A 15,393-nucleotide genomic window follows, 5' to 3' on the forward strand; every position below is an offset into this window, starting at 1 on the left:
TAATCTAACCTAGAATTCTGTGCCATCGAGACACAATTTACTCCTGGCAACACCACTCTACTCCCGAGAGAACGTTGAGCACCAAAGACACTCCACTGGGAGCTTGTCTTCCTGGCAGAACTGGCCTTTGGGTTAAGAAAAACCCATACCTCAACTACTGACTAAGATATAAACAGGATTGTCTTATCTTGCCAAGACAGGGTAGGATAATCCTAAGAAAGTTCCTTGCATTTGAGAATGGTATGTCAGTTATGTTAGGCCTTAGCCAAAGTTGGTTGACTCAACATTGCAAACGAGATTTTGGGTGATTGCCCAGGCAGTCAGTTGTCTCTGTCATTTGTTGCACATTTTGGATATCTCTTTTTTGTTAAGTAATATTTACTCCCTTCTCAGATCTTTGATGGAGTTGAAGATTATTTAATTGTAGTTACTCTTTAGCAAAACTTTTGCTCTCAATATTGTTTGTTATATTTATCATTTGTTATTATTGTTATAGTTATATTTGGTTTAGTTGTGTCTTATTTAGACAAAGGGGGGAGATAAAGGGGTTAAATCAGCTCCCTTTAGAGGGCGGGGTTTGCCTCAGGCGAAAGCCTGCCAATAAAGAGTGCGCGGAGAGGCGGCTTGGCCCTTTTGTTCCTCGCTACCTGTGCTACGCTGGAACTTTGGTTCAGTAAGTTTAACAATAAACTGGTAAATATTCTTTGATATCTGCATTGCCTTTATTTTGTGCCGGTACAAGGGAGGAAGGAAGGAAGGAAGGAAGGAAGGAAGGAAGGAAGGAAGGAAGGAAGGAAGGAAGGAAGGAAGGAAGGAAGGAAATCCACTGTGTCTCTGAATCTAATTGGAACTAATATTGGGGTATAAATACAGAACCCTGAGAAAATGAAGCAATAAGGCAATCATATTAATTCCAAAATAATTGCAAAAATGAACCAAAGAAGGAAATACCACATACATGTCACATCATCCAGCTATAGAGTAATTACATAGCCAAACTATTATAAATACCAAATGCTAACTTTAACAGAAAAAGTGAGGTGTTCTGTATGAGAAGGGTGAAGGAAGATGGTGTCTAGAAAAGCAGTATAAGAACTAAAATGGAATCTTCCTAGTCCATAGTAGACCAGAAGATAAAACCTAAAGCAGAGATATCGCGGAATAATATAAGAATCACGGTGTCTGGGTGATACAAATACCACGGAACAGTAAAAGACTTGAACGTGGTTTTCTCTGAGCAGTGATAGCTTGGTATAAAAAGGACAAAACAAAATGAAACTGCTCTTTTTCACTGTAAGCTTTGGGAGGAAAAACAATGTATATTGTCATTTCCAATTTTGTGTTTATGAATTTTGTTTTGTATGTGTATGTATGTGGTTTTCTCTATATTCTATTTATGTGGTTTTGTTGTTTTTGCTTGCCTGTTTTCTAAAGGGAGAGAAAGAAGGGGTGTGGAGTTTGCTGGATGGGAATCTGGGAGGAGTTGTGGGAAGGAAAACCATAACCAGAACATATGAGAAAAAAAAATCCAATTAAATAAAAACCTCAACTTGAAATTACTTATGGTAAATAATATGTTGAAAATAACCTAAGTTTATAGGCAAAAGTGAATAATTCTGAGCAGTATACACACCAAGAGATTCTGACAATCAAGAAGTTAACTGGGTAAAGGAAAAAAGTCCCAGCTAGACTGCAGTTCATACAGAGGAGTCTCAAAGAGCAAAGGATCACAGCTGTTCTGTTTGGAACTGCAGAAGAAAGGAAATGGAAGGGCTAAGAAACACTTAAGAGCTCTGTTTCATAAATCATATGGTCTTACTATATTAGAATTACAGACTATTACAGCTGCAAGGAGCTGTTTACATGGCTAACCATGTGTTTCCCTCACTCTGCAGCTATTTGGACAAGATTACACAGCAGCTCAGTATAGAATCTGAACTCTTGCTCTTTATTCTCATCCATTAAATCACAAGGCATCTACCTTTTCGACCACGTGTGTGGTCTGCATGTGTTCACACATGCGAGGCTGGAGGTTAGCTGTGGAAATCTCCTTCCATCCATCATTCTCTGACTTACTGAGGCCGGGTCTCCCAGTCTGAACTCAGAACTCACCAATGCAGAGTCTAGGTAGCCAGCTTGTTCTGGTGGGCAACTGTCTCCAACTTAGAAGCATTGGGATGACAGGTGAGATGTTCACACACAGTATTTACATGTTTCAGGGACTCACATTCAGGTCCTTATGTTTGTTTGACAGGTGCTTCATCCATGGATCTACATCTCAAGTAAATAATGCACCTCAAGTACTAAATACGAAATATACTAGAGTGCTTACTGGAAATAATTAACACTTCATTTAAAAAAGGGATCCAGTGATTGGAATCCACAGGATTGCCTGTGGTTCCAGTACTTAGGAAGATGAAGCAACAAAAGGTATTAGCCTGCCTGAGCTAATGGTAAGTTCAAGCACGGACTACATTGCAAACCCATGTCTCTGGCCCACAAGAGGACTCGGTGGACAAAACTGAAAGGTACCATGCTGAAGACCTAACTCAATTCTGGAACCAAAAGGTAGACAGAGATAAATGGCTCCTGGAAGGGTGTCCTCTGATCTGCACACAAACACCACTGAATGTGTGTGTGCTTCCCAGACACATAAATCAATTTTTAATTAAAAAAATTTTAATTCAAAACTCTTCATCTTGTTGGGTGGTGGTGGTGCACCCCTTTAATCCCAGCACTTGGGAGGCAGAGGCAGGTGAATCTCTGTGAGTTCAAGGCCAGCCTGGTCTACAAGACTGGTTCAGGACAGGCTCCAAAGCTACAGAGAAACCGTCTTGGAAGGAAAAAAAAAACCAACTTTTTCATCTCTAAAGGTTTCCTTGGGGCTGGAGAGGCGTTGAGCAGTTAGAGTATACACTGCTCTTGAAAAGGATCCAAGCTGGGTTCTCCACATTCACATAAAGCTCTTACAACTGCTCAGCAGGGATCCGTAGGCACTGCACTCACAAGCACACAAACATATAACTGAACAAAATAACTCTTTTTCAACTCTACTTGTTAAGGTACAAAGTAAAAAACTGGGAATGGGTCCCAATTTCACTAACCATGCTGTTCTGGGGGGCCCGGCATGCCACTACAGAGTCTGAAGAACACGGACAACTTGGGATAAACAGTACTGCCTATCTACCACCTCTTCTTCAATATGAAGAAAAAGTACACACGGGGCTGATCTCTGAGGAATTCTTCCCATTCCTTTATCCTAAAGCTTTTCTATCAAAAAAAAATGCAAATAACCCAGAGACCTTCCCTGCCATATCAATAGTAGGATTAACTGTCTATGTGATTAAAAAGTATAGTGCCTCTATTGGAGAATTTATCAATAAACTTAGTAAGCAAAAAAAAAAAAAAAATTCAACTAGAAGTAAAGCGAGTGCCCACCAAGGGATTCAAGATACAACAGGCATGGAAGAGGCACAGCAAGCACTGAATCGGAAGCAGGGTTACCTCCAATGCACAGAAGAACATCACCATGGCCGTGGAGGTCACTTACCAGGAATGGCTGTACATGGCTAAATAATACGGAAGGTAAAGAATCCCCTGGACTATTCCATACTCCTGCACAGGACACGATGGTGGACGGGGAGGAGCATGTGATACGGAGCGTCTCGACACAGCAGGGAAAGGAAGCAACTGCCAACTGCACTGCACATCAACTGAGACAGCAGGACACAGTTCACTAAATGGGACCCGCTCTGTGTGCCAAAACTCCTCCTGTATTGTTAGCTATTGAAATTACAGATTCATTTAGTGACTTAAATCCATTCTCCAGTAAGGTACTTCAGATCCTTGATCTGCGTCTGAAGCTGTTTGGTGACGGCTTTTGAATAAGCAATTGGCAGCAACTTGCTGACTGACTAAAATGACCAAGTTATAGTATACACTTTGTAACTAATTATACTATCTTGCAATAAATTGACAAGTGGAAAAAATAGTGAAAGATAAAATTTTAAAGCACTGATCTTTAGTTTGTAAGACAAACAGGCATAGTCGAAGAAAAAAATAACTTGCTTCCTTTCCAACTTTTTATGAAGAAATAGAACTGAGAAACGTTAACATCTTTTAAGTTGCTCAAATTGTAGATTTACAAATGTTTGTCCACCTTGAAAATGGAAATAGAAATGTATATTTTACTGTAATTTGTATTCGTGTTCAAACTATGAAGAACTCCCCTATTCAGATAAGTGATCATGACCTGGGATCCAATGCTTGACTCAAAACAAGCTCTGAGAACAGACTTACAATAATAAACAGCGTAGTAATCTTAAGGGATTGCTAGCATTCTACAAAAAGACCCTTTACTTCAAATAACTGCTCACTAATGCTGAGAACCTATCACCAGCACTCAAGACTTGGGTTAAAGCCAGACATAGTGGCACATACCATCAGCCCAGCACTGGAGGCAGTAGGAGGGTAATATAGGGCCAGACTGTACAACAAAAGAGATCACGTCCCCAGAATAGGGGACATAATCAGGCTCCCTCCCAAAAAAACCACATGGGTCATTTTCCTAGTCATGTTAAAACTGTGTGACATTAAATGGAAAAATTGGGTCCTTTTAACTTAATTATATAACTTTAACTCAAGAATTTTCCTCATTTTACAAAAGAGTTACATATATGAAGAGGTAGTTCTCACATCTTCACTTACCAGTCTACTTCACGCTCAAAAACCTCCTTAGAGACACTGAGTGACTGTCCCTGAGTTGGGGGTTATGTAGTGGCCATAGAATTTACATGGTCTTTATTCCGTTACAACACATTTCTAACACAAAAGTTCCTATCTTTTTTTTACAGCCAATCATTTTCAGAAAGTTTTCAGTTTTCAATGTAGAAAACAAGTGCTTTTTTTAAAAAAAAAAAATAAAAAGTCAGACATCCAATAATCATTAACATGTCTAGTTCATTCTTTCTCACACATATTCTACTTCAAATATCCTCTACAGTAATAAACACACCAAATAGAATTGACATACAAGTTTTATGAGCAGTAACTAGAATTCAGAGATTTTTCTATTTGTGTCTATTTAATCAGAGAAATGCAAACTGCTGTTTTATAATTAGTAAGCAGTAATAGTTATTATGTACTGCTTCATTATTTTAACATTTATGTTAGGATAAAAAGAACTTATTTCACCATAACCAAAGCTTGTTCATATTAAAGCACTGACAAGAGCACACATTACTGAAACCATGCCTATGTTTTGAGTAAGAGAAGTGCTTCGTGTGACAAAGATTTCTGTGCTTCATTAAAATTGGAGGGGACAGAATAAAAGGATTACTTAAAGACGTTTTCAGAAGCAATAAATCCACACCAATGGTTTATAAACACGTCTTCTGTGCACCTAAAACCTCTCCAAATCAACATATAATTAAGTCAGCTGATCAAAGACAATCACTGCAAACTGTATGAAGAGACTTCCTATATTACATCACTAGAGCATAGCTTATCAATAAAGTATACCAAAATATTTGTTGGCAAATATAAAAGAGTTCCAAATCTCTATTTTAGAAAAAAAAAGTCATTTATTTTAAGGTACCCTACCAAAATTTATTTTGGTATCAAACAAGTGTAACTAGTAATGAAGCAAAAGGTATCTATAATTGCAGCAAGATGCTAATTTGTTTATTAAAAAGTATACAAAATTAGCTTAATTACAATATCAACTTATCAAAGGTTCTTAAAGTCAATTTTGCTTTTGGAAAAGTATCAAGTCTTCATATCCAGAATAACAGCCTTTTATTATTGGGATTTATGAACTATACATCAGATCTTCAAACAATGACATCAAATGAAACCCTGTATCATATTATATTACCCTTTTCCTGAAAGCTTGGAATGTAAATAAAAATCTATTTTTTTAATTGAAGGAAAAAATGTGAACAAATTACCCCCCAAAACACCAAACATAGGTCAGAATGGCTTGTTGCTGGAATTCAACATGAACAAATTAATTTTACATTGCTAAAAAAATAGCCTTAAATTGAGTTTTTTTTCTTTATTAAAAAAGCTTTTAAAGCAATTTCAGATCTTTGAGTCTTAAAACCAAACAATTCATTAGTTTTAGCTAGGAAACTCACATCCACAAAAGGCATCCTCAAACAGCACATATCTTCAAAGTATATATACACAAAACTAAAGTTCTTAAATTGTTAACAAATCTAGGAGCAATAATTTAATATTATATTGAAAAATACAGGTAGCCTTAAGAGACATGCTTGGTCAATCTTTCTTAAAGCTTTTGAGTTTGTTGCCCAAACATTTAAAAACAAAGGAAAAAAATATTCCAACTCCTTCCTGTTGGCTTTCAAGGTATCAATTTACAGAGAGAACTAAAGGAAATATCCATGGTCTCCAACTATATCTGCCATGAATTTAAACACACATCTATAGTCTATAATATAAAAGTAAAAAATATATATAATTTTCAGCCTACGATGAGTTTACCTACTAAGTTTTACAGAAGAAATATCACATGAGACCCCAAATAAATGTCAGATATAAAATTATATGACATGGCTTCATTCAAACAAACACAAAATTCAAGTCAGAAAAACTAGACTGGCTTTTTTAAATCACCAGCTTTCATGAGAGCCTTAATCGCTCTTGCCCTCATCTCAAGTTCTAGAAGTTCCAGTTGCTGCGCAGAAGGCTGAACATCTTCTGGTGGAGGAACAGTCAGGGTGGCCGCTTTGAGTTCCTTTGGGCTGGACTCTGCCAGTCCCAGAATCTCATTCACACTTTTTTCAATATCTTTCTCCAGGTCATCTATCTGAGCAGCTTCACTCTGGACTGTATTTTCTGGGGCTTCTGGAGCAGTGGCAGTGGCAGCGGCGGCAGCAGCAGCGGCTTCTTCATTGCATGGGCCTTCTATATCGCTGTCATAAGCATCTGCATTTATACTGAGTACATCACTATCTTCCCCTTTGCCTGAAACAAACAAAAGAAGGGAGTGGGGGAGAACCATGTAACCCAAAGCTCTGGGTCAACATTTTCTTCTACTTATGATGAAGGGGTTGCTCTGACCTATCCCCACTCCTAAGGCCCAAGTTCATTTGTAATTCTTATTGCACTCACTTCTTACTTGACTCTTCAACTTGAAAAACAAATTATATTTCGTGTAAATCCTAGAGTAGTTTTCATTCCAATCTGGTGAAACACGGACCATTGGGAAACTTGGCCCATCATATGCAGTTCCCTTGATCGATTTTCCTAATTAAAGTGTCATAATGTCTTATACCACAATGAAGTTTATAGATTACAAAATGAGGACTCATGTTGAAAACCTTTTAAATAGAACATTATTGGGGAAATACAATTTTATCCTAGAGGATACACTTTGCTTTGTAGACTAGAAAAAAGAAAATAAAATGTCATCAGGAAACTAGATATTCTGTACATCGCTTATCCCAAATCCTCTCCTATACTTATTCAAGCACTTGGTTCTGAATCAATAAATTAATGAAATTGGTATACAAGCATTTTAATGTTATGAAACGTTGATGTCAAGAATTTAATCTAAATGCAGATTATGATGCTCAAGTAACTGTCTTGGCCTTGGCACTGAATATTACCTAACTTTAGATATCATTTACAATGTTGAGTGATCACTTATCATCTGAATTTATTTATATTTTAAGTATCAAGCATGTTTTTATTTAAAAATTAATTCTCATACTTTTGGTTTAAGAACAAAACTTATTTATAAAATACTGAATGGCAAGTGAAAACAACTGTTAACAGAATGAACAGGAAGGAGAAAAATTCTACCTCATTTGTTTTGTAACATATACTCTACCAACCTTAATCTATAGCACTCTAATTACAAAACCACTGCCAACTCTAAAATTAAAGTAGAAAAACCAGTCAATCTAGCATTTTTTGTTGCCAATCATAGAATGTGTAAGATGGTTGCAATTTATTAGATTCTAAAGAACATTCTCCCAAAGAATATCTCCCAAAGAAGCAAGAATTTCCAAACAGCAAGAAAAAAAATCACAGCAAAATGAATAATTCTTCTTCTACAAAACGTTTGATAGAAATATTCTAACTTGAAATAAAAACAAACATAAGACATGAATGAGTCTGCGGAACATTGCACACTCAAATCATAATATGTTCTTTAACTCCATCAGCAGGAAGATGGCTTCCAAATGCCCATCTGGGGCTAAGAAGTACAAAATTACACACACATTCACTTCACCTGAATAATTTTTAAAACCTGTTTATATAGGCTTATTTAAGGCCCAACCACAACTAAAGAGTCATTCCCCTGAGCTTACATAGTCAAATGCTTTATAAAATCAGTACCACCAGAGATTCGGGATCAAAATGTTCAGAGATTCAGTCCCAAGCTCAAAGAAAATCTTTGAGTGTATTTCAAACATTTAAATGGAAAGAGATATACTGCTTTATACCTTTGCTTTTCTATCAACAATACATCTATTATCACTAAAGAAATTTGTTGTTCTCTGTTCACATTCAAAATTATCAAATCCAAGTAACTTGAGTTCTCTACAACACAGTATTGCTGAAAGCATTCACAGGTGCATCTGTCCATTTTAAGTATACCATAGGTACCAAAACTCTGTAGCATTACATACCTAAAATGATTTGACATGTGCGGTTTTTCACAAAACTGAAAGTAACTTGTAGAAGTCATTAATTGAAGTTATCAATACCTTTAGCCTCTCTACTATTAATAAGTTTCATCATTTCAGTACAATCAGTCAGCAACTCATTTTTTAAAATCATCACCTGAAAACATATGAACACATTTCCAAAATAATTTGCTCTCATCGTTTATCAGAAGGGACTTATAAGGATTTCTCTTGTCTCACAAAGGAGAAAAGGCAAAGAAGTGATTATCTTAAATGCCTCATTCAAACTCATTAAAGTTGGGTTCTATGCTTCTGTGCTCTCACTCTGGCATATATGCAAACACAACAAGAATTGTGTGCATGCTCGTTTTCAGGGCAAAGTGAGTGCCAACTGAAATCATGCAAGAATTCCAAAAAGTACCAACTTCAAATTTACACATAAACTTACAAGAGTCTTAGAGTAACAATCTAAAAGGTAAATTATTTCTGTTCCTTTAAATAAAATCTCGTCACTAGAAAGAACTTAAGCAGATAATGTAATATCTACTTTAATAACGTTTTAGAATTATTTTTCAGAAGTTTATGTTTAAACTTTTTTCATAATAGACATACTCATGTGAATTATGGTAAGAATCCCAAAACTTGGTTTGCAGGCAAATGACATACTTGGGACTTTACAAAAGCACTAGTACTTAAATCCACTTAATTACTCAAGCTTTATTAAAGATCTTTTTTTAAAAAAAGACTTGATATATGCACAATATAAACAGAGGTTATTAAAATACAATAAGAAAAATAAAGTACAAATAAACCTAAATTAAAATATCAAATATGCAATTAAAATAGTAAAAATAAAAATTCAAACTATTAACTAAAACTATAAAAGACTAATCAAAAATAGTGCAGGGGGAAAAAAAACAAGAAAAAAATGAGTCCCAAGTTGCTGATGTTACAGAGCTGTAGTAATTAACTTTATTCACAGGAAACAGAGTCTATGATATATTCCTTATATTAACTCTGCTCCTCCAGTAAGATGGGTGACACCTCTTAGTACAGACCTTATAGAGCTCTTCAGAGAAAAGCAATGTAAATAAAGAGTGGGGTGAACTGATTACAGGAAAGGATTAAAGGACCTTAAGAGCTTGGCTAGGCTACAATGCTAGGAGACAAAGTGAAAGTGGGGGAGTGGGGAAGAGAGTAAAAAGTAATAAAGAATACAGGGATTTCCTGAGCATTTTTCTCTTATAGTTGATGCTGTAGCCAATTCTGTGCCAATGTGAATCCTATTACACTGTCCTCCGGTCCGTATGCTCTCACCATTTCTCTTTCCTTCATGTCCTTGCTATCCTCTTTCTATCCTACCTGTTTGGTTCATATCCCAAATGCTGAACATGAGCACTAAAGAGTTTTAAATAATAAACCAATTCATCTAGACTCAGTATCTAGACAGAAACATTAATCAACAATTACTCAAAGTAATCATTGACACAGGTGAATACTCTGATTTAACAGAGTAATATTTGTTTACATTATTTGATGAGCGACAGATATGAGCACAGGATAAAAGCATAAAGGCTAAATATTTGACACTAAGTATAACACCTTACACACTTTAAACATTTTACTGCCAAGGAGAAGAAAATAACCACTATCCATTCAGTTTAACATATACTTGTGGGCCGAGGATTATAGGTTCAGTCTCCAACACTGAGAATGCTCTGAAGACACACACCCACAAGAAACATCAAGGGTATAAACTTAAAAAAAAAGACTTTTACTATGGAATGGACAAAACTAAAATGCAGTATTTGTATTTTACAATAATGTGCAACAAATTTCACAGCTTGAAAACTACAAGGTTTCATAAAATTAAGTAAGAGGAAAACATTTCATGTCATAAACTTGACTTTTGGTAAGTGTTTTCGATAGGACAGTCAATAAAAGCAAATAAACACAAAAAAACAGTGGTGCCAGCACGAGTTACACCACAGTAGAACTCATAAAAGTGAAAAGGCTATTTTAAGTTATATTAGCGTATTTAGCACTTGTAAGGTCTTGTTATATTCTAGTTGTTAATTAAGCTCTTATCTGTAACATGAAAGACTAGTCTGCCTGTAAAGCTTTCTAATGCTGCATTAATACATAAAGCCAAGAGACAAAGCCTACAAGAATGAGCATTTACATAGCTGTCCAACTCCTACAAATGGCAACTAGTCACACAGGAGAGAAATACCTAAATAGTACAAAAATGGACATTACTTGAAGAAGACAAGCAAATATGAGTCCTTCCAAAGAAAAAAGACTAAGTATGTAAATATGAAAATCCCACAAACAAGCAACAATAAATTTGTTTCAATTAAAGTCCTAGGGTTAGGGGTACAGCCCAACGGCAAGGGCTGCTCTAGTCCATGAAAGGCCCTGAGTAGATGCCTGGGACAAGAAGGTAAAAAATAAAAGAAAAAAAAAAGAAAGAAAAGAAAAATGAAAAAGAAAAAAAGTTAAGACTTCTGAGATACGGATAGAATTCAAGGAAACACTACCAAAATAATTTTGTAAAAAAGGAAAAGTATAGAAATATATAGTTACAGATATGTATCATTGAGAAACAATGACAAACAAGGGCAAGGGGTAGCAAGGCAGTAGAGCTGGCCCTGGCAGGATGAGTGCAGGGGAGCCAGATGTGAGACCTTGAGGACAACAGAACAAGGGAACTGGCCCCACTCCTTGCTGTCTGCTGCACTGGGTGAGCTAGGGGGGCAGCACTGGAGAGCTCACCCAGGTGGTGAGCTTCCCCTCAGGCCCACCCAACATTCACCTCATCTGTGAACTGTTGGAGCATGTGAAGGGGCTGGACCAACCTCCACCAACACAGGATAGTAATAGGATACCCAAGAGGAGTCCCAGTGAGGGCCCAGCATCAATACTGCACCAGAAGCCAGAGGCCTGGGCAATGACTCATCGCAATGAACACTTACCCGTAAAGATGTATGGACTAAAGAGTATACTGTGTGACTCTCTGAACCACACTACAGGATAGTGTGCGTGAGTGCGTGCGTGCGTGCGTGCGTGTGTGTGTGTGTGTGTGTGTGTGTGTGTTGGTTTTCAGTTCTTTTAAATTTTGTTTTGAGGGGGAAGGTTGTAAGGGCAGAGGGCAAATGAGAGAGCATGGGGAAATGAGTGGGATCTGGATGCATAATACAAAATCCACAAAGAATCAATAAAAAGCTTAAAAAAAAAAAAAGAGAGAGAGAGAGAGTGTGGGTAGCAAGCAACGGGTCAGGCTTTCCACAAATTAAAAACCACAAAGAACCAACAAATACATGAAAATTTTTTCAACATAATTTCTAATTAAGAAAATGTAAATTTAAAAGATATTGCTTTTAAGCCAGGCATGGTAGCACATGCCTTTAACTGAAACACTAAGGAGTTTGTGACCAGCCTGATCTACATACTGATATCCAAAAAAAACAAAAAGATATTACTTTTTACTGACTAGAACTTTTAGCTTTTTGTGAGACAAGAAGGAACCTAATACATTGGCAAAATAGAAAAATTACAAAAGTAAGTTAAGGGAATAGGGCTGAAGAGATGGCTCAGCGGTTAAGAATACTTGTTGCTCTTGCAGAGGACCTGGGTTTAGTTCCCAGCACTGGCACAGTGTTCACAAACACCCTTAAATCCAGTTCCAGGGGCTCATATGCCATCTTCTAACCTCCATAGGCATCAGGAATACACACTTGTACACATAAAGAAATTAAGCAAGGGGTGGTGAGAAACACCTATCATAAACTCCAGGGACAGGGCTGAGAGACCTTGAGTTCAAGACCAACCTGGTCTACACAGGAGAGCTCATCTCAACAAAGAAAAGCAGGAAATTTTTGCTGCAGTTAGAAACTATTACGGAAGCCCACAACTGGTCAAAGCACAGAGTATACATAACTCCAGGGTACCCATCCCTAAAGTGGGACATCTATAACACAGCCCTACACTCAGGGCACCAAAAACATCAAGGAAGGAGACGGAATTATAGTAGGAGGACTGCTATAAACAGTATCTTCTGGGCATGACAGGGAAATTATACCCATGATTTATCAACGATTGTCCTCACAAGACCACATCAGTTCACACCCCAGAATGAAACGGGGAAGGGCTCATAAGGTCCCACACCTAATTAAAGAACTACAGGCAATCACCTGCTAAGGCTATCCATGTTCATGTGGTTAGCTCTATGCCCCTGGGCATATAGCAATACTAATTGGTAGATTTTACACACATTCTCTCTGCTAGCAACATCTTAATACTTCACAATCTGTTGGAATAGTCTGTGCTCAGCTTTGCTGTCTATTTCACATATGGACATGTTGCCTAAAACATTGCTTTTGCTTAATTAAATATATATAAGCACAGGGAAAGGTAATAAAATATAAAGGTTCTTTTAATAAACTCATAAAGCAAACAATCATTATCAGTATGCTAAAAAACCTGACACAGTATTTCATTAAACATGCAATCCATTCCCTAAAACTCAGAATATTTTGATTGAAGAAGTAGTAAAAATAATGGCCACTGTCAGTTTTTTTTACAGTCATTCTTTTCCTCAGGAGACATAAAGAAGTAGAGGGAACCCATTGTGGGGGGTTGGGAAATTATCACGTTAACAAAGGTGGAAATCGCAAAAGTATCCCATGGATTTGGGGTTTTGTTTTGTTTTTGTTTTTTCCCAGAATAGTCAGAGAGAGGGCATGGGGAAAGACAGTTTAAGGGGCATAAGAAAGCTCTATATTAAACTCTATAAACATCACCCAAATTACAAAATATCAAAAGAAATGTGACCTAGAGAAAAGTGACTATTATAAGCACATTTTAAAGAGACCATCATCCATCAACATAGAAGACCGGAGAGCCTTATTTCACATGTAATGAAAACAAAGCCAAAGACTAAAGGAAGCAAACAACAGATGGCCCATCTTGGTGAGGACAGAAAGAAAAAACAAGCTCACAAACAATGTGCTTTTCTGAGAAGGCACTGGAACAGCAGGTGAAATAAGCCAATACTAACACTGTTACAAAGCTAGAGTACTTTGCTTTCGTCTTCTGTATAAAGAATAATGTACAGACTATGGGCCAGTGAGATGATTCAACCAGTAAAGGTGCTTTTCACCAAAGCCGACCGGTGATCTGAGTTTAATCCCCAGTACTCAGTGGTAGAAGGAAAGAGCAGATACGTACAAGCCGCCCTCTGACCTGCACAACGGCGCATGCACACACGTATATTCGTCTATTTTCTTACTTATTCAAAAATATTGACTTAAGTCCAATGTCTATGAACTAGTACTGAAGATTTAAAAGAACCAAGACATAAATAACTGTCTAATGAAGTACTCTGTTTAAGTAGGATAATCAGATGTGAATAAAAAGTACTACAAAGTAGACAGCTACCTAAAAGAGTAAAAACCATGTCCAACTAGCACGTGGATATCCCTAAATATTTGTCAAGTTGTAAACAATTAACTAGCAGTATTTAATAGGCAATGGTGATAGGAATCAGATGCTAATCAGTTCTGTATCAACAACAGTAGACTGGGGCGCCTCACAGATTTGGAGCTCTTTGATTTTGCCTAAAGTTTGTAACTCACGTAAATGAACTTAAGTCTTATATGTAGACATCTGGATCACAGTGTTGAAGCCCAGTCACAACTGACAGATTTTCACTTATACTCTGAGCAGCGCAGTGCCAGTTAACAAATGAAGATAACTTCTTTGAAACTACAGTCCAGCAAGCCTGACATCAACCCCTGGGAAAGCCAAGGTATATTAGGTCTATGAGCTCGGAAAGGGGGAGGGGGTAAACTAACTAGTTTATATAGGCCAGATAGAATTGGCATGTGATGAACTAGACAGCAAACACCAATAGCACAGACAAGAATGCTTGGAGTGTTTGTTGAAAGCCAGCCAGGCTTTCTTCCTGTCAGTCTTGGGACTACTTAAGACCACCACCTATGGGATATGGAAAAGTTCAGAGTCCTGAAGCACTCATTCTATAAAGTCAGGAGTGAAGGAGGGCCATACAGAGAATAGGAAAATCATTAATGGATCACATGCAGTTAAGAGTCAGGAGGAGCAATAAGCACTGACTTAGATGTCAGCAACAGCTCAAAAGAAGGGGAGAGAATGGTTGGTAGAGGATAACTATCAAAGGACAACAGAACCTGAGTACAAATAGAGAGCAAATCCTGACAGTGCAAAGCGCATCAGTCTCAACAGAGTCAAGAACAGATGAAGGAAAACAGTTTACATCTGTTTCCTTTTTTAAGTTCTTTCCAGGCCAGGGACATGTATCTCTTTAGCCCTAGTGCCTAGCACTAAACAACAACATGTTAGATGAAGAGATCAGTTCCAGAATTTTTAAATATACAAATCTAAGACACTTAAAACTCATTTTAAAACTTACATTGTTTATTTTGTGAGACTGTGATATAATTCCATCATTTTCCCTTTCCTCCCTCCAAGCTCTCCCAACAGCTCTCCTTGCTCACCTACAATTCAATAACTTTTTCACTGATGGTTGTCACATGCATATATGTGTATGTACTCACTGTGTATACGTATATACACATATACTTCTACATAAATACATCCTGCTTGGTCTGTATGATGTCACTTGTATGTATTTTTTCAGGGCAGACCATTTGGTATTGGGTTACCAATTAATGTGCTATTTTGATAATCCAAAGGT

The 15,393-nt window shown here is 37.1% G+C and overlaps 1 protein-coding gene across 8 annotated transcripts in view; it reads right to left on the reverse strand.

The window, feature by feature from the left end:
* Positions 1 to 15,393, reverse strand: part of Caap1 (caspase activity and apoptosis inhibitor 1) — a 104,800-nt gene that overhangs the window by 42,011 nt on the left and 47,396 nt on the right. The window contains exon 6 of one of the 8 annotated variants that reach the window (XM_075945704.1): positions 5,582 to 6,987. The exons of 6 other annotated variants lie outside the window; for them this stretch is intronic. In XM_075945704.1, coding sequence (XP_075801819.1) covers positions 6,614 to 6,987 — 374 coding nt within the window. In that variant the 3' untranslated portion in view covers positions 5,582 to 6,613. Of the gene's footprint in view, positions 1 to 5,581; positions 6,988 to 15,393 lie in introns of those variants that run through there. One more of the 8 variants, XM_075945709.1, reaches the window with a different exon arrangement.

This window comes from Microtus pennsylvanicus, chromosome 13 (genome assembly GCF_037038515.1).
Source record: "Microtus pennsylvanicus isolate mMicPen1 chromosome 13, mMicPen1.hap1, whole genome shotgun sequence".
NCBI classification, from domain to species: domain Eukaryota; kingdom Metazoa; phylum Chordata; class Mammalia; order Rodentia; family Cricetidae; genus Microtus; species Microtus pennsylvanicus.